Genomic DNA, 24,127 nt, shown 5'->3' with positions numbered 1-24,127 from the left:
TTCTTACATTTAATTTTAATCCTTTATACTGTGACAAAACTTTCATGAATTTCATGTGGGAAAGGAACTTAAATTCATGTATATTACCTTACAAAAACTCTTCCTGCATTATATGATGTGGTTATAATTACCATATCACAGCAGCCATTCAAGGTAGATGTCATCCATATATAATGGTTGAGACACCTGAACCTTGGAAGAGTTAAGAAAATTGCTCAAAGCCACAATGCTTCTAAGAGATAGAGCCTGAAGTAACACCAAGGTTTTTCTACTCCAAAGCTTTTGATCTATTTACTACCCATTGTTTTTATTCCACAAGGGATTTAATAAATATTTGTTGAATGAAGGAATGACAAAGAGACTATGAGAGGTTTCTGTCACTGGAGCTTGTCTAAGGTTTTACATATTCATATATTTATCACAGGCATTCTGTGATGAACCTTTACTATTTTTAATTAGAGACTAAGATTAGGCTTAAGGTTCTACCAGCTCTTGAATTTGTAATTTATATTTTCTCTTTTTATTATTGTGGTGGTTGTTTTGTTTTGTTTTGCAAATCAACCCTTTGACAGAATCTGAACCTGAATCCTTGAAGATATAATTACAGGTGGAGCCAAAGTTGCTTGACAGTTGAAATAAACACTTGAATGTTTACTTTGATTACAGAGTTGCACTGTGAAATTAATCTACTTGCTGAATTTTTCTAGCAAGAAGAAATAGTAAATCATTGTGGTTTTCTGTTCTCTTCCAGCTTTCAGAAGAATTATTAGATAAATGGCTCTCCTACCCAGATTCGCAGCATGTACCCCTCTGCCAGCATATGCTTGGTTTTGCTATGAAGTCTGTTACACAGATGGTGATGGGTAGTACATTTGAAGATGACCAGGAAGTCATTCACTTTCAGAAGAATCATGGCACAGTAAGTCTAGGGCCAAATTTAAAATTATTCTTTCAATCAAATTGGATAGTTGAATAATGTAGACTTTGCCTCTCAAGAAAAAGATGTCACATCCTGTAGTATAGAATTTCCGTTTGGGGCTAAATCAACAATGCAAGCAAAGATAATTGTATTTTTCAAAAATGTAAAAATTACTTTTTTATGATACTGAATTCTAGAATAAAGAGAAAAACTTTAATAGAACTAGACTATGTCCCATATAGAAAGAAATTAAAGCCAGTAGAGCATTAAAATGAAATGAATATGATTTGACGAAAGACTAATTCAGTCTAAAAATGATTTATTTTCTGTTTTTTTCTAGATTCACATATGGAATTTATTTTCTTCTGTATTTTTATCAATTTCAGCATTCATGTGTTTAATCCCAATATTAAATTAATTTATTCAATTCAAATCATACTTAGGTCATTGGCCACATTTTGGGTCTCTGAGAAATTAATTATTCCTTATTTTATTCAAATCTATAAAAACATTTTGGTTAAATAATTGGGATAATGTGTTTAAAACAAAAATCACTAGAGGGGCACCTGGGTCGCTCAGTCGGTTGAGCATCTGACTTCAGCTCAGGTCATGATCTCGCGGTTCATGGGTTCAAGCCCCCATCGGGCTCTGTGCTGACAGCTCAGAGCCTGGAGCCTGCTTCGGATTCTGTGTCTCCCTCTCTCTGCCCCTTCCCCGATCACACTCTGTCTCTTCAAAAGTAAATAAACATTTTTAAAAATTTTTTTAAACAAAAATCACTAGGAACTGTGGTTTGATTCCCTGTTATTTATATGCTTTTTCCCATTAAAATGGTTTAATTTTTATGCCTGATGACTAAAAAATGTATGTTTCTTAGGGCGCCTGGTTCAGTTGGTTGAGCATCCGACCCTTGATTTCACCTCATGTCATGATCCCAGGGTCATGGGATCGAACCCCACATCGGGCTCCATGTTGAGCTTGGAGCATGTTTAGGTTCCTCTCTCTCTCTCTCCCTCTGCCCCTCTCCCCTGCTCGCACTTGCTTTCTCTCTCTCAAAAAGAGAAATATATGTGTATATTATATTTATATTTATATATATATATATTTGTGTATATATATATATATATATATATACACACATTTTTATCAAACATCCACATACTCAGGAGTGTAAAAATAAAAGTAGAAAAATCACTCTAAATTCCACTTCCTGGAGTAAACTAGTTTGTATACCCAGTCAAAATAAATTGATTAAGGAATTCCTAAAATGTTTTCATATTTTAATGAAGAAACAATTTTTGACTCAGTTATTTTTGTCTGATTTTTTTCATATTGACAAGACAACATTTTTTAAAAAATTTTTTTCTTTTAATGTTAATTTATTTTTGATAGGGAGACAGAGCATGAGCACAGGGTGGGCAGAGAGATGGAGACACAGAATTCGAAGCAGGCTCCAGGCTCCGAGCTGCCAGCACAGAGCCTGATGCGGGGCTCAAACTCACGAACTGCAAGATCATGACCTGAGCTTAGGTCAGTATCCCAATGACTGAGCCACCCAGGTACCCCATATAAGACAACAGTTTTTAAGAGACCTCCACTGTTATTTATAGGATGACCTGTTATTTCTAGGATGTTTTCATGCTGATATTTTCTTTTTCTTCCTTTTTCATTCTTTCCTTATAACTTTAAAATAGAAATAATTTAAAACTTACAGAAACTAGTTGCAACTAGTGTAAGGAATTCCCATATATCTTTTACCCAAGTTCACCAGTTGTTTACATTTTGCCCCATTTGCTTTTGTAATTCATTACCTACCTCTTTCGAACCATTACTGAAACCATTTGAGAAAAAAAGTGGACATTTTGTCTTTTTTCCCCCTAAATACTCCAGTCTGTATTTCCTAAACACAAGGATATTCTCTTATATAGCAACAACATAGTTTTCAAACTTGGGAAATTGAACATTCATACAATACTGTTCTCCACAGCCCATATTCAAATTTCTTTTTTTTTTTTTTATGTTTATTTATTTTTGAGAGAGAGAGAGAGTGTGTGAGCTAGGAGAGGGGCAGAGAGAGAGGGAGACACAGAATCCGAAGCAGGGTCCAGGCTCTGAGCTGTCAGCACAGAGCCCGATGTGGGGTAGAACCCACGAACTGTGAGATCATGACCTGACCCAAAGTCAGACACTTAACCACCCAGGTGCCCCTCAAATTTCTTAACTTTCAGTGGCCAGACCTCTTTTTTTATTTAAAAAAAAAAATTTTTTTTTTTTTAACGTTTATTTATTTTTGAGACAGAGAGAGACAGAGCATGAACGGGGGAGGGACAGAGAGAGAGGGAGACACAGAACTGGAAGCAGGCTCCAGGCTCTGAGCCATCAGCCCAGAGCCCAACGCGGGGCTCGAAATCACGGTCCGTGAGATCGTGACCTGAGCTGAAGTCAGACGCTCAACCGACTGAGCTACCCAGGCGCCCCGTGGCCATAGCTCTGTAATGTGGAATAGTTCCTCACCTTTTCTTTGTTTTTTGACATTACATTTTTTTATTTTACTTAATTATTTTTTTAATATTTATTTATTTTTGAGAGAGAGAGAATGAGAGTGAGTGCAATCAAGGAAAGGGCAGAGAGACAGAGAGAGACAGAGAATCCCAAGCTGGCTCCAGGCTCCACACTGACAGCATAGAGCCCAGCATGGGGCTCAAACCCATGAACTGTGAGATCATGACCTGAGCTGAAATTAAGACTTTAATTAACCGACTGAGCCACCCAGGAGCCCCAACGAACTTTGACTTCTTAATTGTAATTAGTTTTAAAGTGCCTTGACTGAAATTATTAAAATATATTTGAACTCTATCTTCAGAGACTCTGGAGTGAATGACTGGCCCACTTTTATTTAAAAAAACAAAATTTTTTTTTTATGTGTATATTTATTTTGAGAGAGAGGGAGAGGCAGAGAGTGAGAGGATCCCAAACAGGCTCCGCATTGTCAGCGCAGAGCCGGATGCAGGGTTCAAACTCATAAACCGTGAGATCATGACCTGAGCCAAGATCCAGAGTTGCATGCTTAACTGACTAGGCCACCCAGGCGCCCTGATTAGCCCAATTTTAAAAGGGAGAGCTTAATTATCAGATCTGTTGGTAAGATACGAAATCCTCAATTATTAGCTTAGATTGCATGTCATTCTTTAGAAAATGTACTTTATTAAGATAATAGGTATGTTTTTCTATTTTCAGGTTTGGTCTGAAATTGGAAAAGGCTTTTTAGATGGATCACTTGATAAAAGTATAACTCGGAAAAAACAATATGAAGATGGTAAGTTTTACTACTCTTAAATTATAGTAAGGACAAAAGGATATGTGCCCCAATTTTAATAAGGTTGTCTCTGAATCATGAGATTATAGGTCATTTATATTTTCTCTCTTTATATTTTTCTCCTGTGTTTCCTGTATTTAAGGTTTTTCTTTAACAAAAGAGGAAAAAGCAGTGAATCAGTAAACAAAGCTCTAGTATTCACTGTAGAATGAGGTTGGTATAGCCTATAGGAAAATGTAAGGTACAGTCCTGGGAAAGCAATTTGATAATACATATTAAAGTCATAAATAATAAATGAAATTATCTAAAAGAAGAAAAAAATCATGAATATTTTTTTGTAGTGCTTTGTAGTGCTAAGTAGAAAACAAGAAGCAATCTAGATGTCCAACAATGTAGGAATTACTAAGGAAATATTATCAACTTAAATGTTGTATAGATTTTTGTAAAAAATGTAGCTATGTAAAAAGTCTTGCTATTATAACGTTGAGTAAAAATATTTTCAAAATTGTTGGGCATTGGTTATAATTTTATAAAATTTGCACAGGAAAATAACAATTTTAATTTATGAAAGCTGCACAAAATTATTCTCCCTTTTATTTTCTGTCAGTAATTTTATGATTGTAATACTTAAAAAAATTTTTTTTAATGTTTACTTATCTTTGAGAGACAGACAGAGCACGAGCAGGGGAGGGGCAGAGCGAGAGGGAGACACAGAATCTGAAGCAGGCTCCAGGCTCTGAGCTGTCAGTACAGAGCCTGATGCAGGGTTTGAACTCACAAACCGTGAGATCATGACCTGAGCCGAAGCTGGACGCTCAACCGACTGAGCCACCCAGGTGCCCCTGTGATTGTAATACTTTAATGCCTTTATTTTCAGCTGCTTTGGTTCTTTTTTTGAAAGTAGGGTAAATTAAAGTACATGGGCTGTATTGAAAAAATGGATTATTTTCCATATATAATAGTGTTGCTTCCCAGTAGTCTCTTCCTACCTTCTCTTTCTTTCTTTTATTTCTAAAGATTTTATTTTTTAAGCAATCTCTACACCCAACATGGGGCTTGAACTCATAACCCTGAGATCAAGAGTCCCACGCTCCGCTGACTGAGCCAGCTAAGTGCCTCTCTTCCTTCATTCTTTTCAACAAATGTTATTGAGGCATTATTTTGTGTGAAGGAGACAAAAATCCCTGCCCTCATGGGGCTTACCATTCTAGTGATTCCTTTGAGGTCCAATGTAAGCCCCCAAAAGCCAATTTAACAGACATATTTTCTATACTCTGGTTTTCAGTATCATTGTGATTATCTTGATGGATGCATTAGGATTCATACCCTTTAATAAAAAAAGTATTTCACAAATATTGGTTCAATTTATACAAAATTAAAATAATTTACATTCTTTGATTCTAAATAAAAGTAGGTTGTCTAACATGATGCGTTACTTGGGTTGTAACATTGGCCTAAATAAAATTTGAGCTTTTATTGAAAATGAGTCTGTGTTGGTTTATGTGACTGGGATCCCATGGCTGGATCAGTGCATCCTTTGTTCAAGTGAGTAATTTCCAACCTGGTCTATACATTAAAATCACTTTGGGAACTTAAGACAAAAAAGTGAAGATCAGGCCCTACCCTAAGCCAGTTTATTTGGAGTCTGAGAGAGAGGTGCCCTGGGCATCAGATATTTTTATGAAAGCTTTCTGGGTTAGTTTGATGTACCTGTAGGTTTGAGAACATACAGAAATAGTTCCCAAACTTTGCTAAACATTGAATCTTTAAAAAAATATAAGGGGTGCTGGCTCAGTCGGCAGAGATATGGCTCTTGATCTTGAGGTCATGAGTTCCAGCCCCACACTGTGTGTAGAGATCACTAAAAACAAACAAACAACTATTTAAAAAAAAAAAAATTTATATATATATATAATATATATATATATATATATTATATATATATATAATATATATAGAAGCCAGGCTTCCATTCCTAAACATTCGGATTTAATTGGTATGAGGTGTGACTTGTACTTTACGATTTTTTAGAAAAAGCTTCCTAGGTGATTCTTATCTGTAGCAAAGTTGGGAACCATTGCAGTACAGTATTAATAATTTCTCATATTAATCACTAATGTGTTACATTCATGTCACTCTATAACTATTTACTGAGTATCTGTAATATTCTGGTATGATTTTGGTGCTGGAAAGATGTCCATGAACAGAACAAACAATTCCTGTCCTTGTGGCTCCACATTCTAGTGGGAAGAGGCAGCAAATTATTTTATTTCATTTTATTTTATTTTACTTTATTTTATTTTATTTTACTTTATGTATTTAAAAAATTTTTCTTTTAACGTTTATTTATTTTTGAGAGAGAGCGGGGCAGGGTCAGGGAGAGAGGGAGACACAGAATCTGAACCAGTCTCCAGGCTCCACGCTGTCAACACGGATCCCGATGCAGGCTTGAACTCACGAACCGTGAGTGAGGTCATGACTTGAACTGAAGTTCAGACGCTTAACTGACTGAGCCACCCAGGCGCCCCCAATAATTTTAAATAAGTAAACCGAATAGTGTGTTAAAAGATGAAAAGTGCTATGGAGACAATTAAATCAGGAGGGGGAATAGGGCGTGCCAGGGATGAGAAGGTTGCAATTTTGAATAGGGTTAGTTATTAGGAAAGGCCTCACTGAGATTAGGTAACTTATGAGCTAACACTGGAAACCAGGCAATGCAGATCATGTGAATATCTCCATATCCAAAGGAAGGAGATTCCATGTAGAGGGAAAGTAATTACAAAGTCCTTGAGGTGGGATTCTGGTTTATTTGGTGTACAGGGAACTTTGTGGCTGGAGAGGAGACAGTCAGAAAAGGAATAGAAGGAGATGAGACCGGAAAGATTGGGGAGAGGGACAGGTTTTGTCAGAGTTATAGATCATTGTAAACTAGGTTGTTACTATGAGATAGGAAGCCACTGGAAGGTTTTGAACAGTTATAATCTGAGTTATGTTTGCTTTTTTTCCTTAAAGATCTTATTTTATTTTATTTTATTGAAGATCTTACTTTATTTTACTATTTCTTAATGTTTATTTATTTTGAGAGGGAGAGAAAGAGAGAGAATCCCAAGCAGGCTCTGCACTGTCAGCACAGAGCCTAATGTGAGGCTCATTCCCATGAACCATGAGATTATGACCTGAGCTGAAATTAAGAGTCAGACAGTTAACCAACTGAGCCACCCAGGGGCACCCAAAGATTTTATTTTAAGTAATCTCCACATCCAACGTGGAGCTTGAGTTTATAACTCTAAAATCAAGAGTTGCATGCTCTACCACCTAAGCCAGCCAGTCACCCCAATCTGGGTTATGTTTTTAAAGGGTCATTCTGGCTGCTGTGATGGATTATAGGCACCTAGAGCAGAAGCAGAGACTAATTCAGGGGCTATTGCAATGAAACAGGCAAGAGAAATAATGTGGATTGGACTAGGTGGCAGGCAACAGAAAATATAGAATTAAAAAAAATAGTAAGGGAGAATAATTCTGTATTTTGGAGATAGAACAGCAACATTAACTGACAGATTAGTTGTGTGGTATAAGAGAGAAGGTGACACCAAGGTTTTAGGCCTGAGTAGTTGGAGAATGAAGTTGGAGAATGAAGTAGTTGGAGAATGAAGGAGAGGGGGCAGACTGTAGGACGATCGAGTTTTGGTGGAGAAAAATCAAGAGTTCATTTGTGTATATGTTATGTTTAATATGCTTCAGACATCTAAGTGGAGAGGTTAATAAGTTGGTTGTTAGATACGTGAGTCTGGAGTTAAGGGGAAAGAGTTCCTGACTATAAATATAAATTTGGGAGTGTTCAGTCAATAGCTTGTATTTAAAGCCTTGAGACTAGTGACCATCAAGGTAAAGAATGTAATAGTAAAAGAGAAGAGGTCCAAAAACTCAGTCCTGACCTTGGACATTATATCATTAAGAAATTCAAGAGAAGGAATCAACAAAAGGAGACAGAATGAGCAGGCAGCAAGGTAGGGTAAGTATGGAGTCCAGGAGAACATTGGAACCCCAAGATTCAAATGAAAATTTTACACCTGGAGGCTATGTGATCAACATCATCAAATCCTGTGATGGGTCAAGTAAGATGGAGACTGAGCAATGACTTCGGGATAATTTTGACTGTTGGATATCAGTTATTTATTCTGTATCCTTCTGGTTTCATAAATCTACTTTTCTGATTATTTTACATCTGTTTCTGTTGCTAAATGCCTGATGTGGGAGAGGAATGGAGTTAAAAAGACAGAATTTAGAAGGAAAGTAGATAATATCATAGGAGAGGTTTATGTGTGTGGAGGCCTCCCAGGTGCTGGTATTAGTTCTACTTCTTGATGTAGGTGGTGCTGTTATGGGTGTTTGCTTTATAATTATTCCTTAAATTGTACCTACATGCTTTAAACAGCTTTTTATATGTAAAATTTAGCAAAAAAGAAGGAAAAGAAAGTTCATGAATTTAAGCATAAATTAGCTTTTTAAAAATTGCCGGTTACACCTCTTTTACTTTTGCAAGCTTTGTTCTGCACATAGCAACAGTGTACAAAAATATTAAAAAATGTTCAGTCTTTACAAATGTTTATATTCTAAATTTTTTTTGGATTTCTTCTCTAAGCTCTTATGCAACTGGAATATATCTTAAAGAAAATCATAAAAGAACGAAAAGGAAGGAACTTCAGTCAACATATTTTCATTGACTCCTTAGTACAAGGGAACCTCAATGACCAGCAGGTGATGTAATTGTTCAGTGTTTATCAAATAAATGATAATCACACATGTATAGTGTGTTTTTTATTCACTTTAATCCAGATTCCCTCCTAAAATTTAGTGGCTTCTCTTTTATTGTACATCATCTATAAATAGTATAGGTATTTTAGTCTCATGTTAGTACAGGTATTTAGATCTTTGAATCAGCTGTATATTAATTAATATTGAGTAAGCAAATACTGAATCAAAATTCTTCTATCATAAAAGAGGAGGACTTGTATAAGTCTTTTTTTTTTTAAGTTTATTTTTGAGAGAGAGAGAAGAGCACAAGTAGAGGAGGGGCAGAGAGAGAGGAAGACACAGAATCCAAATCAGGCTCCAGGCCACGAGCTGTCAGCACATAGCCTGATGTGGGGCTCGAACTCATGGTCTGTGAGGTCATGACCTGAGCTGAAGTTGGATACCCAACCAACTGAGCCACACAGGTGCCCCCGTGGACTTATAGAAGTCTTTATCAGCCAAGCTGCTCTACCTAAATGACTAGATATAGCAGCTTGGCTTGTTCCCAGGGTGCCTCTGTTACCCCCAGCATACCACTGTGTGGTGTTGTCAGGCAAAGAACAAGAGTCCACACCTGTTCTTTATAGGAATCTTCTGCCCACAATATGCATGCAAATTTCAGAGATAGAATGGTTTGCTGGGTATGTGTATGGGTGCAGAAATTGAATAAGGCTCCAAGGACAATGGCAGCTTCTTCTCCATTGTTCTTGAGGCTTTGCTGCTGCATCGGGCCAAGCCAGAAAGATAGGATTGAGCCAGTGATATTTGCAAAAAGCATATCATGAGCCAGTGATATTACTGATAAATGTTTATTGCATCAAAAAATCAATACAGTATTTAGATTGGTTTTTACATTAGACTTTTTTTAAGTGAAAACATTGTAAAGAAATAATAGACTTTTTTTCCTTTCCTTGACCCTAATTCTATACTACACATTATTTTAATAGGATCTAATAGAGGCCACCTTAAACATTTTACACTTTCTAAACTTAGTTTTCTTTCCTAGATCCTTGAAGACAGTATGATATTTTCTCTGGCCAGTTGCATAATAACTGCAAAATGTAAGTATAAACTGATTTTTTTTGAGAGATACTATAAAATACATAGGGATAAAACAAAAGAAACATTGTTTGCAAGACTTCTTTATAATTTCCTGTCTCTTTTCTTCTTTATTCTTGTTTAAAAGGCTTGATTCACACAGCTGCCTTTTTTTTTTTTTTTAACCCCAGGTGCTCTATGCCACCTCTGAACATTGCCATAAATTTCTTGACACAGTTTATGGATTGTGAATTCTAGTTAGTGCCTTTAAAATGAACTGCTATTGACACTTTCCAACCAGAGCAGTGAGATTTTCAATTTCCTGCTGCGGCTTTTCTCTTTGACTCCAATCCAGTTTGCTCTTATTAAGGTCTACCAACAGAGGATATAGGCCACAGAGATCACAATTTAAAAGAACTCCTCTCTTGGTAGAATTGAAGGTGATTTTTACTTAAAATTCTAAAATGTGTGATATGTTTCTATGTTTCCTTACTGTATTTTAGTTTAGCAGAGTACCATTAATTCATATGGTGTTTATAAAAATCTGTGTATGTTTCTAAAAATATACTAGTATAAAATGTTAAAGGAAATACTAAAATAACAGTGTGAAATAGAAAAAAAATTATTCATTTGAAGGATTTCACTTACAACTTTGTTTAAAAACAATGATTCAAAATGTAAACTTCCCATACATTTTTCTTCCTTATAAAATTTTTGACATCTAGAGTTGTGGAATTTAGGTCAAATGTGTCAAAAATAATGTATTGAACTTTTTTTAGAAGTACTTAACTTGTTTTAAAAATTTACTGCATTAGGGGCACCTGGGTGGCTTAGTCGGTTAAGCATCTGACCTCAGGCCATGATCTCAGGGTTCCTGGGTTCCAGCCTGAGCCCTACATCCTGAGCCCCCCTGGGGCTCTCTGCCCTCAGCATGGAGCCTGCTTTGGATCCTCTGCCCCTCCCCCCTCCCTGCCTCTCCCTTTCTCTCTTCCCTTCTGTTCATGAGTTCTCTCTCTCTACTCACACTTTCTCTCAAAACTAAAAATAAACATTAAAAAAATTTACTATATTAAAATATATCTTTGCTAAAGACCTTCAAAAAAATCTAAATTGGTTGTTCTCCGGATACAGAACACAATAAGTGACCATTTCCAAAGTCAAGTTAATGTTTTAATGGTATTGCAGTTTTTAGGGGGGATTTTAGCCTATCACTCACTGTTTCTTTGCACATGGGTTGGTTATTTTTTAAGGTATCTCTAAAGTTTTTGAGAGTCAAGATAGTAGGAAACTTTAAAGTCCTTCCTCTACTACTAATTAGCTTTGAGCAAGATACTTGCTTTACATTTTTCCCTTTTCTAAAATAAGAGTTTAGCTCTAGATGACCTCCTAGGTATCTCTCAAATATACAGTTGTGTCTTTGGTTCAGTATCATAATTAAAGAACATTCAGTGACTTAAAATCTTACATTTAAGTTGTGTTCAGTCATACTTTTTGATGGAGTTCTACAAAAGAACCAATGTTTGAGATTATTAAGCTTATATAATTATATTTTAAGTGATGATACAGTAAGGTGGGGTATATGAGTACCTACTGTGTGCATATCCTTGTACTCTTTTAGTGTTGTATATTACTATATATTGTAAAATTGCGTACATATTATGCACTGTCTGTACAAGTTTTCATGTCACTTGTGAAATACAAATTCTGTAGTTCACTCAAAAACCCTAATAAAGAAGTTTTTGTAGGAAAAAGCTAAGGACAGGCAGTTACTCATGTGCCTTTTATAAACTCTGGATGTGAGTAAAAAAAAAAATAATTGAGTACCAGGCAGCTATAAATTTTAATGGTAATAACACTTAGAAAGTGAATTATGTCCTTTCCAGGAATCGGAATTGAATAATATGTGAATAAAGCAAACATTTAAAAAAAAGTAACTTTGAAACAAATTTAAGACAGCCCTTAGTTCAAGAAAGAGATAATTAATAAGTGGAGGTAGAAACTACTTAATGCATTTTTTAAAGTACTTGACATAGAAAAAATAGTATAGATAGAGTCATCTCAAGCATAATCTAGGGCAAAAGGTACTATGTATCTGAATGGTTCCATTCTCTGAATAGTTTGCAATCCCAGTGGATTTCTAAAGGAAATATAACTACTCTTATTACCTCTGTTTTACGTTCATCATGTAATTTTCTTATCTTCTCATTTTCTCAGTGAATAATCTATAAACCATTTTAAGCAAAAATAAGTCCATAAGTTTAATAATCTTCCAATCTTGGTGTTCATCAAAATAATTGTTATTTGTTGGAAGTATAGATGTGTGGACTCTCCTAAACCTGTTGAATCAGAATCTGCGAAATGTGGGGTTGTGCTATCAATCAATTCCCAGGCGGTTTTTGAGAACCTTGAGAACCAACCACTGTCCTAAGCAATAACTGGTACCAATTCTTGAGCCATTGTATCTACCATTACAAGTAAAAATTTAGAGTATTGATTTATAGGTAAATCTCCTGCTACTTTGATTTGTATGAATCATTTCATTAGGGTTCCTGAGTGAACTGATAAATCAGTATTTTTATTACACAAAATTGGATGAACCAGACAGTCCGTTACAGTTGTCAGCATTTAACACTCCTTCAGATGTGAAGTTTATTTATTATCATTACTATTTTTACTTAAGTTAAAATGCATTTTTGGCTTCAGTTACTTGCCAGTTTTTAAGAAAGAAATTTTCCAGATTGTACTATCTCTTTAGGAATGTTCTATAAATATTTGTGTTCTGTTCAATGAAGTACAAATCCTGTGAATAATCTTGTTTTATTTTTTGGTAGCATTTAGGTATCTTGCCTATCAGAAAAAAAGGAAAATACAGGTACAAAATAATAATAGTACCCAAACTATGAGTTAGCTATTTTCATTGTTATTAATATAAATTTTTACTTAGTGTGCACCTGGGCAATCTGTTTTTTAACCACCTCTGAAGAGGTTCAGAAAAAACTTTATGAAGAGATAGACCAAGTTTTGGGGAAGGATCCCATTACTCCAGAGAAAATTGAGCAGCTCAGGTAAGAATACAATAAAAAGAAGAAGAGATGATTAAAAGGTAAATTTGAATTGGTTTAACTATCTTTTTTTTTAAATTTTTTAATTTTTTTAATGTTTATTATTTTTGAGAGAGAGAGTGTGTGAATGTAAGCTGAGAAGGGGCACAGAGAGAGGGAGACACAGAATCTGAAGCAGGCTCCAGGCTCTGAGCTGTCAGCACAAGGCAACGCAGAGCTTGAACTCACGAACTTCTTATTCTCACTAATAAGTTTAACCAGCTTATTTAAAGCTAATGATAATATCTGGGAAAGGTATATATTTTTATAGGACTTAGATAATTTAATTTGCTCTTTAAAATCATAAGATAGGGGTGCCTGGGTGGCTCAGTCGAGCATCCAACTTTTGATTTTGGCTCAACACTCGGTGTGGAGCCCACTTGTGATTCTCTTTCTTTCCCTTTGTCTCTCTCCCCCGCTCACACTCTCTCTCTTAAATAAAACAAAAATAAAAACCATAAGGTAGTTCTGGGAAACCTTTACATTAAACTGTATAAAATAGTATCATTGATGTTCAAATAAGTGGAACCTTAGTGATGGGAATGCAAAATGGTACAGTCCTGTTGGAAAACAATGTGGCAGTTAAACATACACTTAACCATATAGCCCCAAAATTCTCCAAGGCATTTACCCAAGAGAAATGAAAAAATATGTCCACACAGAGAACTTTATGCCAATTTAACAGCAATATTATTCATGATAGCAAAAAGTAGAAGCAGTCCAGATGTTGATCAACTGGTGAATAGACAAATTGTGTTATCTTGAAATATTACCAAGTAGTAAAAAAAAAATATGATAATATATATACAACAATGTGGATAAATGTCATTCTATTAAGTGAAAGAAGTCAAACACATACAATGTGCATACAATATGATTTCATTAAGGTGAAATTCTAGGAAAAGGAAAAAAACTGTAGTGATAGAAAGTAGATCAGTGGTTGTCTGGGGCCAGGAATAGGGAGGGGATCAACTAGGAGGGAGAATGAGAAAAGTTTTTAGGGTGAGGGAACTGTTCTGTATTTTGCTTGTGGTTGTGGTTAGACAGTTATACACAATGACTAAAGTTCATTAAATTGTACAGGTGAGATAGATGAATTTTTATATGTAAATAATACCTTAATTAAAAAGATTAAAAAAAATTTTTTTTAATGTTTATTTATTTTTGAGAGAGACAGAGACAGAATGTGAGTGGGTTAGGGGCAGAGAGAGAGGGAGACACAGAAACAGAAGCAGGCTCCAGGCTCTGAGCTGTCAGCATAGAGCCCAACGCGGGCTCGAACTCATGAACTGTGAGATCATGACCTGAGCCAAAGTCGGTCGCTCAACTGACTGAGCCACCCACGCGCCCCTAAAAAGATTTTTTTTTAATAACAACTGTGACTGCTTGAGGTGTTGAAGTCTGAGTCTGGATAGCAGGTGACCAACCCTACCTTTGTATTTATCTCTTTTAACTATAGAAAAGAAGATAGGGAGACTTATCTTACAAATTCCTCAAAATGTTGGAAGTTTTATTCATTACCTTAAATTTAACCCTTTCATTTTATTTTTTTAAATTTTTTAATGTTTATTTATTTCTGAGGGAGTAAGAGAGAGAGTGTAAGGGGAGAAGGGGCAGAGAGAGGGGGAGACCCAGAATCCAAAGGAGGCTCCAGGCTCTGAGCTGTCGGCCCAGAGCCCAATGTGGGGCTCGAACTCACGAACCATGAGATCATGACCTGAGCTGAAGTCACACACTTAACTTACTGAGCCATCTAGGCTCCTCATAACCTTTCATTTTGAAAGTAATACATAATTGTCTTTTGAAGTTTTTATAATACAGAAGTGTATGAAGTAGAAGGTGAAGGTTTTTTGTAAGTGTACCCTTAAGAGATAACAATTGTTAACTATTTTTACTATTTTTCCAGCTTTTTCTGTGCATATATACATATATATTTAAAATAAAAAATTTCAAAATATTTTAAAATATAAAAATATAAATCTTCTGTAAATTTAATTTTTTCTCTAAATATTTTATGGACTGTTTTTATATATGTATAACTCCACCACATCCAATCAGTTATTAGGTTTGTTGTTTGTACTTTCCAAACACATTATAGTTGGAAGTTTGATTTTAATTCTTTTCATCGCCCCCACTCTATTCAGACCACCATCAACTTGCGTGGGATATTTCAACAGCCTTGGATCTTGGTCCCCTCCAGTCCATTTTCCAAATTGCTACTGGAGGCTGTGACTACACACTGTAAACACTGGGTGCTTTAAACATACAGATAACCTAGGACCAATTCCATACCAACAATCTCCAGGCATCAGTTTTCAAAAGCTCCTCAGATAATTCTAATGTTGAGAATTACTGTGCTAGTGATTTTTCTATACCTAGGGAGTCAGCATCTGGGCAGATGACTCCCTAATTTAAAAGCCTTCAGTGACTTCTGGTTGCCCCTAAGATAACATTTAAACTCACCAGTGTAGCTTATGAGGCATTCCAAGAGCTGGGCTTTGTATTCTTCTCCCATCTTTTCTCTTTTTATTTGTACCTTTTCATTTCTAGGATTTAGATATACTAAAATTCTTTTGTTTCTGCAAAGCTGCAGTAGTCTTTCTTATCTTCTGGCTTTTGCAGACTACTCTTTTGTCTAGATTCTCTCTTCCTGTCTTCTAGCTAACGCCTTTTTTTTTTTTTTTTTTTTCCCAGCAGGTCTCAGCCTAAAATGCTTATTTCTCTGCAAAGTCCTTTCTTTAGTTAGGTGCTCCTGCTATGCCATGTGTTACCCAAATCCCTGAACTTCCTTTATCATAACCATTAGTATGCTTTTTAAATTGTCATCCTTGATGTCCCTACCACCTTCTCTTTCCCTACCAACTAGACTTTGAGTCCCTTTGTGGGTATCTGTCTTGTTCACTGTTGTAGTTCAGTATCTAACATGGTGCTTCTAATGTAGTAGGTACCTAATAAATACTTGTTCAAAGAGGAAAGGAAGGATTTGCCTCCTTTGTTTTTGTTGTTTTTAGATATTATAAACAGCCAACTTTCCTACACTTGTATTTTTGTTAATATTTCCAATTGTTTCTATTAATAAAGTCCTAGAAGTGAGATTATTATTGAAGGATATATACAGTAACTTAGTATTTACGATAAGGGGGTGTGGACTAAGACAGACCTAGGTTTGAATTCTGTTGACACCACTTCCCTGCTGTGTTGATCTTAAATAATTGCCTCATTTTATGGGTCGCCTGGGTGGCTCAGTCTGTTGGGCATCCGACTTTGGCTCAGGTCATGATCTTGTGGTTTATGGGTTCCAGCCCCACATTGCGCTCTTTGCTGACAGCTCAGAGCCTGGAGCCTGCTTTGCATTCTGTGTCTCCCTCTCTCTCTGCCCCTCCCTTGCACTCTGTCTCTCTCTCTCTCTCTCTCTCAATAAAAAAAAATCGAAAAAAATTTAAAAAAAATTGCCTCATTTCTAAAAATCTGTAAAATTAAAATAATAATAGCATCCATGAGGTTTAAATAAGGATTAAGTGAGATAGTGCATAGAGAATATTTAATAGAACTGGCTTATGATAACATTTCAATACATTTTAGCTTTTATTCTAATTGTGTTGTACACTTAATAGTTTTATACATTGCCTGAGAAAAAATGAAATATGGCCTTTTGTAGCAACATGGATGGAACTGGAGAGTGTTATGCTAAGTGAAATAAGCCATACAGAGAAAGACAGATACCATATGGTTTCACTCTTATGTGGATCCTGAGAAACGTAACAGAAACCCATGGGGGAGGGGAAGGAAAAAAAAAAAAAAAAAAAGAGGTTAGAGTGGGAGAGAGACAAAGCATAAGAGACTGTTAAAAACTGAGAACAAACTGCGGGTTGATGGGGGGTGGGAGGGAGGGCAGGGTGGGTGATGGGTATTGAGGAGGGCACCTTTTGGGATGAGCACTGGGTGTTGTATGGAAACCAATTTGACAGTAAATTTCATATATTAAAAAATAAAAAAAAATAAAAAAATAAAAAAATAATAAAATAAAAAAATATTTTTATACATTGCCAAATTATCCTTCAGAAAGGGTGTACCAATTTATATTTCCAACAACTGGATATAAATGTCTTTTCCCCATTTAAAAAACATATTTATTTTTGAGAGAGAGCGCAAGCTGGGGAGGGGCAGAGAGAGAGAGGAAGAAAGATGATCCTGAGCAGGCTCTGCACTGATAGTTGTGAGCCTGATATGGGGCTTGAACTCATGAACCCTGAGATCATGACCTGAGCGAAAGTCAACCCACTGAGCCACCCAGACACCCCTCTTTTCCCCATTTTTTATTAGTATTGTCTAATGTCATTCTATTTCATCTTTGCTGATCTGTCAAGTAAGAAAAAGTTGCTATAGGGGTGCCTGGGTGGCTCAGTTGGTTAAGCGTCCGACTTTGGCTCAGGTCATGATCTCACGGTCTGTGAGTTCGAGCCCCACGTCAGGCTCTGTGCTGGCAGCCCAAAGCCTGGAGCCTGCTTTGGATTCTGTGTCTCCCTCTCTCTCTCTCTCTCTCTACCCCTCCCCCACTCATGCTCTGTCTCTGTGTCTCGAAAATGAATAAACGTTAAAAACTTTTTTTAATTTGCTATAATTGGCAATTTTTCCACCATTAAAGAGGTTGAGTATCACTTCATATGTTTGCAGGACATTTGTATTTTGTTGTATGTGAATTACTTTTTTATGTTTGTCCATATTTCCTTCAGGGTGTTTGATGATTTTCATTATCTATTTTTATTTTTATTTTTATAAATTTTTGTTTATTTTTTAGGGAGAAAGAGATAGAGAGCGAGCGAGCACGAGCTGGGGTGGGGCAGAGGGAGAGAAAGAATCTCAAGCAGGCTCCATGCCCAGTGCAGAGCCCCACTTGGGGCTCTATCTCATGACAATGAGATCATGACTCCAGCTGAAGTCAGGCATCGGACACTTAACTGAGTGAGCCACCTAGACACCCCAATAATTATGGATTTTTATTTTTATTTTTTTTAATTTTTTTTTTTCAACGTTTTTTATTTATTTTTGGGACAGAGAGAGACAGAGCATGAACGGGGGAGGGGCAGAGAGAGAGGGAGACACAGAATCGGAAACAGGCTCCAGGCTCCGAGCCATCAGCCCAGAGCCTGACGCGGGGCTCGAACTCACAGACCGGGAGATCGTGACCTGGCTGAAGTCGGACGCTTAACCGACTGCGCCACCCAGGCGCCCCAATTATGGATTTTTAAAGAGCTGTTACGCACTGTGATAATATTTTTCCTAGTTGTTTTTCAGTTGTACTTACAATTGCAAATATGTTACATTTTCATACTTGGATTATTTGTATTTTTCTTTATGATTTCTGTCGTGTCAATATTTTTATTTTTATTTTATTTTAAAAATAAAGGATTTTTGCACTCAAATATAAAAATAACTGTTTTGAGTTTTCTTCTGGTACTTTTAAAGTTGTTTTCATTTGTTTAAATTTATACCTACCTGGACTTTATATACCTCTAATACATAACTTATTTTAAAACACATTAGAATTGGGGCGCCTGGGTGGCTCGGTCGGTTAAGCGTCCGACTTCAGCTCAGGTCATGATCTCGCGGTCCGTGAGTTCGAGCCCCGCGTCGTGCTCTGTGCCGACAGCTCAGAGCCTGGAGCCTGTTTCAGATTCTGTGTCTCCCTCTCTCTGTGACCCTCCCCCGTTCATGCTCTGTCTCTCTCTGTCTCAAAAATAAATAAACGTTAAAAAAAAAAAATTAAAAAAAAAAAACACATTAGAATTATGATGTGACTATTTCAAATTAGGAAGATTATTAAAGTTGTTGAATGACATTTTAAAATGTATGTACATTTCAAACTGCCTCTCCCAGAGTAAAAATCTGTAAAAATGTTTTTTTTAAACAGATATTGTCGGCAAGTACTTTGTGAAACAGTTCGGACTGCCAAACTGACTCCAGTTTCTGCCCGGCTTCAAGATATTGAAGGAAAGGTTGACAAATTTATTATTCCTAGAGAGGTAGGAAATATTTGTTATACTTACTAACTCATCTAGTTGTTCTTTTCAACTCTTTTAGTGTGTATTTTTAAATTGTATTGTCTAAAATGTCCAATAAATTATACCTGTTATTAAATCAAAGACACGGGGTACCTGGGTGGCTCAGTTGGTTAAGTGTCTGACTTTGGTTCAGGTCATGATCTCATGGTTCGTGGGTTCAAGTCCCATGTTGGGCTCTGCACTCACAGTGTTAACTGTGCTTGGGATTCTTTCTCTCTGTCCTACTCTCTGCTCTTCCCCCACTTGTGCTCACTCACTCTCACTCTCTCAAAATAAATAAACTTAAATAAAATAAATGAAGGACACAGTTATTTTAAATGATAACATATGCTGTTTTAAAGTCTAAATAATAGAAAGGCTTCCTTCCTCATGTGTGCTACTATTAATACTAAAGTATTTTTATAGATCTTTTTCTATGTATGTATATTACTCTGTGTGTGTAATATACATATATGTATGTATTTTATTTTATTTTTTTAATTTTTTTTTAACATTTATTTATTTTTGAGACAGAGAGAGACAGAGCATGAACGGGGGAGGGTCAGAGAGAGAGAGGGAGACACAGAATATGAAACAGGCTCCAGGCTCTGAGCTGTCAGCACAGAGCCCAACGCAGGGCTTGAACTCACGAACCGCGAGATCATGACCTGAGCCGAAGTCGGACGCTTAACCGACTGAGCCACCCAGGCGCCCCATATGTATGTATTTTAAAAACTGAATTTATATGTGAAAGGTTGTTTTTCATATATCCTTCATTAATTTGCTTCTTTAATTAAGTGTATCATGACTATTAGTACAACTGGTATTTAATACAGATCCAACTCATTACTTTTAATGGATATAGAGTATTCCATTGTATGAGTGTGTTGTGTAGTTTATTTAAGCAGTCTCCATTGGTTGAAATTTAGATTGACATCATTTGTTTTGTTATTACAGACTGTATACTTGTATAGGTATTGAGTAGAGAGAGCCTTAGAAATAAGAGTTTTGGGGTCAAACTGCTTATGTATATTAAATTTAAGTTGCCCTCTAAAAAACAGTTTATATTTTTAGCAACAGTGTATGAGAATGCTTTTTCTCTCCATATCCTTACCACTTCAGGATTTATGAACTTTTTACACATTTCTTATATGACATACTATATCATTATTTTAATTTGCTTTTCCCTGATCATTGGAATGATTGAGCAGCTTTTCATACATATTTAAAAGTTTGTATTTCTTCTTTTGTGAATTACGTGCTTCTAACTTACTCTTTCTTCTAGTAAGCTTAAATGTCTTTTTGTGTATTGTACATACTAACTATCAATTATATGGGAAATGTGTTTTTCTTATTATTTTATTTATTAAACACTTATGTGTTTCTTATTATTTATCTTTCACTGGTGATTTTGGTCTGGTTTGTTTTGTTTTAACTGGATGCAGGTTTTAAATTTTCATAGTTAAATCTGTTATTCCTTTATGACTTCCAGATTTTGACAAACTTAGGGAGGCCTTCCCCACTATAAAATCATCAAAATAATGGCCTGTGTTTTCTTCTTTTACTTTCTATTTTTATTCTGTATTCATTATCTGTATTAAAAGAGCATTTAGGATGAGTCGGCTTTCTGGCAGTCACTTCATCTCTGTTAGACCTTTACTAACTAGAGTAATTTTTTTTTGCAGACTCTTGTTCTTTATGCCCTTGGTGTGGTACTTCAGGATCCCAGTACTTGGCCGTTACCACACAAGTATGAAATATCTTTTTTTATCCTTGTGATTATTGATTTTCATGTGTTTGTATGTTTTGCATTCCTTTTCTAAATTTTGAGGAGAAAATTTAATATGTGACAGTGATATAACATAAGAAAGCCACTGCTTTCTCTTTATATCTTCTGTTCACTATTTCATTCATCAATCTGCTATCTGTTTCTCTTTGTCTCTCCTATTATCACTTTTTTTTAAGGTTTATTTATTTATTGAGAGAGAAAGAGAACGCTAGTGTGAGCAGGAGGAAGGGCAAAGAGAGAGGAGGGAGAGAATCTTAAGCGATCTCCATGATCAGCATGGAGTCTGACACGGGGCTTGGTTCCACAACCCTGGGATCGTGACCTAAGCGAATTTATTTATTTATTTATTTATTTATTTATTTATTTATTTATTTAATGTTTATTTATTTTTGAGACAGAGCATTTATTTATTTATTTATTTATTTAATGTTTATTTATTTTTGAGAAAGAGAGACAGAGCATGAACGGGGGAGGGTCAGGGAGAGGGAGACACAGAATCTGAAACAGGCTCCAGGCTCTGAGCTGTCAGCTCAGAGCCCGACGCGGGGCTTGAACTCACTGACTGCGAGATCATGACCTGAGCCAAAGTCGGCCGCTTAACCGACTGAGCCACCCAGGCACCCCTCTAAGCGAATTTTAAGAGTTGGACACTTAAGTGACCGAGCCACCCAGGTGTCCCTAAATCTAATGCTCTTGAGGTCAACGTAATATGTTTCCTATTGTTTTAGAACTGCATAGTATTCTATTATATGGATATACCAGAGTTGTTCAACCTTTCACCCACTGGAGAACATTTGGGTTGTTTTGGTAATGAAGCTGCTTTGAACATTCATGTAAGGGTTTTTGTGTGAACATAAGGCTTCATTTCCTTGGGATAAATGCCCAAGAGTGCAATTGCTGGGTCATATGGCTAGTGCATGTTTAGTTTTGTAAGAAACTGCCAGGCTGTTTTTCAGGGATTCTCAGTAGTTCATTATGGTTTTTAGAAGTTTTCTTTTTGAGTAACTGATGTTAACACATTCTCCCTATAGAAAAATGTCTGGATATGATTTATTTATAAAAAGAAATGCATAGAAATACATTATTATTATTACCATATTGGCAATATGTCAGAGCAAGAAAATCCGGGTCAAATTCTATGATTTTAATGGACAATAATGTAAATACTACTCTATAGTAAAGGATGAAATATTATCAACTTTAAAAACCAGACTAATACAAAATTCTCAGCTGAAAAGAATGAAGACAAATGTCAAAACCTCAGTGTGGACTGGGACCAAATGGTGACATAGCAGGCTCCTGAATTTCCCTCCGGAAACATGGCAGCACTCAATGTTGCCATGCATGGAGCAAATCCCTCTGAGAGAAATCCAGAAACTAGCTTAGTGACTCCAATACAATGGGGCAAATGAGAAAATATCCACATTAAAACATGTAGGAAAGGATGAGGCACACTCTTACCATAAACCTACCCCCAGCACAGTGCCATATAATTGGGAGGGAACCCCCAACTGCCAGCTTCTCCCTGAGGATCAAAGGGTTTGGACTGTACTCTTACTGCCCCAAATTGAAGACTCTCACCTGAGATTTGGGTTTCCAAAGCATGTAGCTCTAAAAGCCACCAGGGCTTGTGTTGATGAGTCCCACAGGCTTATACCACAGAAGCAAGCTCCCCCCCACCTCCAAGAAACAATTCTTAATGGTGCACAATGGGAGCATAGCACTTGCTGTGGCTTTTCCTCTAGGGCTCAGCACAGAGGAAGGAGTTTGACTGGAAATTTTAGAAGCTGCTGCCTGAGGGTCTAGCTTTTAGTTAGCACACATCTCCCTGTAATGGCCATGATCCTTCCTGAAACCTAGGGGAGCAAGTGGGCATGACCTAACCCCACTTCCAATTCACCCCAACAATAAAACCATGTCAGAGGACTCTCCCTTAGCACACATTTAGTGGCCTAACTTTTACAGCTGCTATCTGAGGGATATGCCCCAAATTACCTGTGATAGCTTGGGTTCTCGTATTCATAATTTCCATAGGATAATAGCAAACAAAGAAGTAGTTGTTAATAGGCATGCAGGTACTTACTGTGGCTAGCCCCCAGAGTTCAATCCAAAGGAGGCGGGCAAATGCCCATATTTCAGTCTTTATCTGGAAGGGGTTTGACTGCTTTCACATTGACAAAGTGCGATCCATAATCAAAATACCAATATTATTTTACACAGAACTAGAACAAGTAATCTTAAAACTTGTATGAAATGACAAAAGGCCTCGAGTAGCCAAAGAATATAATTCAACATAATAAAGTCCATATAGGACAGACCCACAGCCCACATCATCCTCAGTGGTGAAGAACAGAAAGCTTTCCCTCTAAGATCAAGAACAAGACAGGGGCACTTGGGTGGCTCAGTCGGTTAAGCATCCGACTTCAGGTCACATCATGATCTCATGGCTCATGAGTTCGAGCCCCACATCAGACTCTGTGCTGACAGCTCAGAGCCTGAGCCTGCTTCATATTCTGTGTCTCCCTCTCTCTGTCTCTTTCTCTCAAAAATAAATAAACATTAAAAAAACAAAGCAAACAGAGATGTTCAGTCTCACCACTTATATTCAACATAGTACTGGAAGCCCTAGCCACAGCAGTCAGACAAGAAAAATAAATAAAAGGCATCCAAATTGGTAAGGAAGAAATAAAACTGTTGCTATTTGCACATCTCATGATATTATATATAGAAAACCCTAAACACTCCATCAAAAAAACTACTAGAACTAATAAATTCAGTAAAGCTTCAGGATACAAAATTAATATACAGAAATCTGTAGCATTTCTGTACACTGATAATGAACTACCAGAAAGAGAAATTAAGAAAACAATCCGATTTACAATTACATTAAAAAAACAAAAAACAAAACTAAAACCTAGGGATAAATTTAACCAAGGATTGAAGGACCTATGCTCTGAAAACTATAAGACACTAATGAAGGAAATTGAAGATATATAAATAGAAAGGTGTATCATGCCCATGGACTGGAAGAATACTGTTAAAATGCCTATACTACCCAAAGCAATCTAATTCAATTCAATACCTATCAAAATACCAGTAGTGGGACACCTGGCTGGCTTGGTCAGTGGT

General features: G+C 36.4%; 1 protein-coding gene across 4 annotated transcripts in view; it reads left to right on the top strand.

The window, feature by feature from the left end:
• CYP20A1 (cytochrome P450 family 20 subfamily A member 1) overlaps positions 1–24,127 on the top strand; it is a 79,874-nt gene that overhangs the window by 36,832 nt on the left and 18,915 nt on the right. For 3 of the 4 annotated variants that reach the window (XM_019446315.2, XM_053906025.1, XM_053906026.1), the window contains 7 exons: positions 752–919; positions 4,157–4,235; positions 8,878–8,993; positions 10,036–10,090; positions 13,012–13,132; positions 19,080–19,191; positions 20,895–20,959. In XM_019446315.2, the coding sequence (XP_019301860.1) occupies positions 752–919; positions 4,157–4,235; positions 8,878–8,993; positions 10,036–10,090; positions 13,012–13,132; positions 19,080–19,191; positions 20,895–20,959 (716 nt within the window). Of the gene's footprint in view, positions 1–751; positions 920–2,223; positions 2,450–4,156; positions 4,236–8,877; positions 8,994–10,035; positions 10,091–13,011; positions 13,133–19,079; positions 19,192–20,894; positions 20,960–24,127 lie in introns of those variants that run through there. The other variant, XM_053906027.1, reaches the window with a different exon arrangement.

The sequence above is a fragment of the Panthera pardus genome, unplaced genomic scaffold, assembly GCF_024362965.1.
Source record: "Panthera pardus isolate Hobbes unplaced genomic scaffold, ASM2436296v1 HiC_scaffold_10, whole genome shotgun sequence".
NCBI lineage: Eukaryota > Metazoa > Chordata > Mammalia > Carnivora > Felidae > Panthera > Panthera pardus.
Note: the sequence above shows the minus strand (reverse complement) of the source record. Positions and strands in the feature narration are given on the sequence as shown.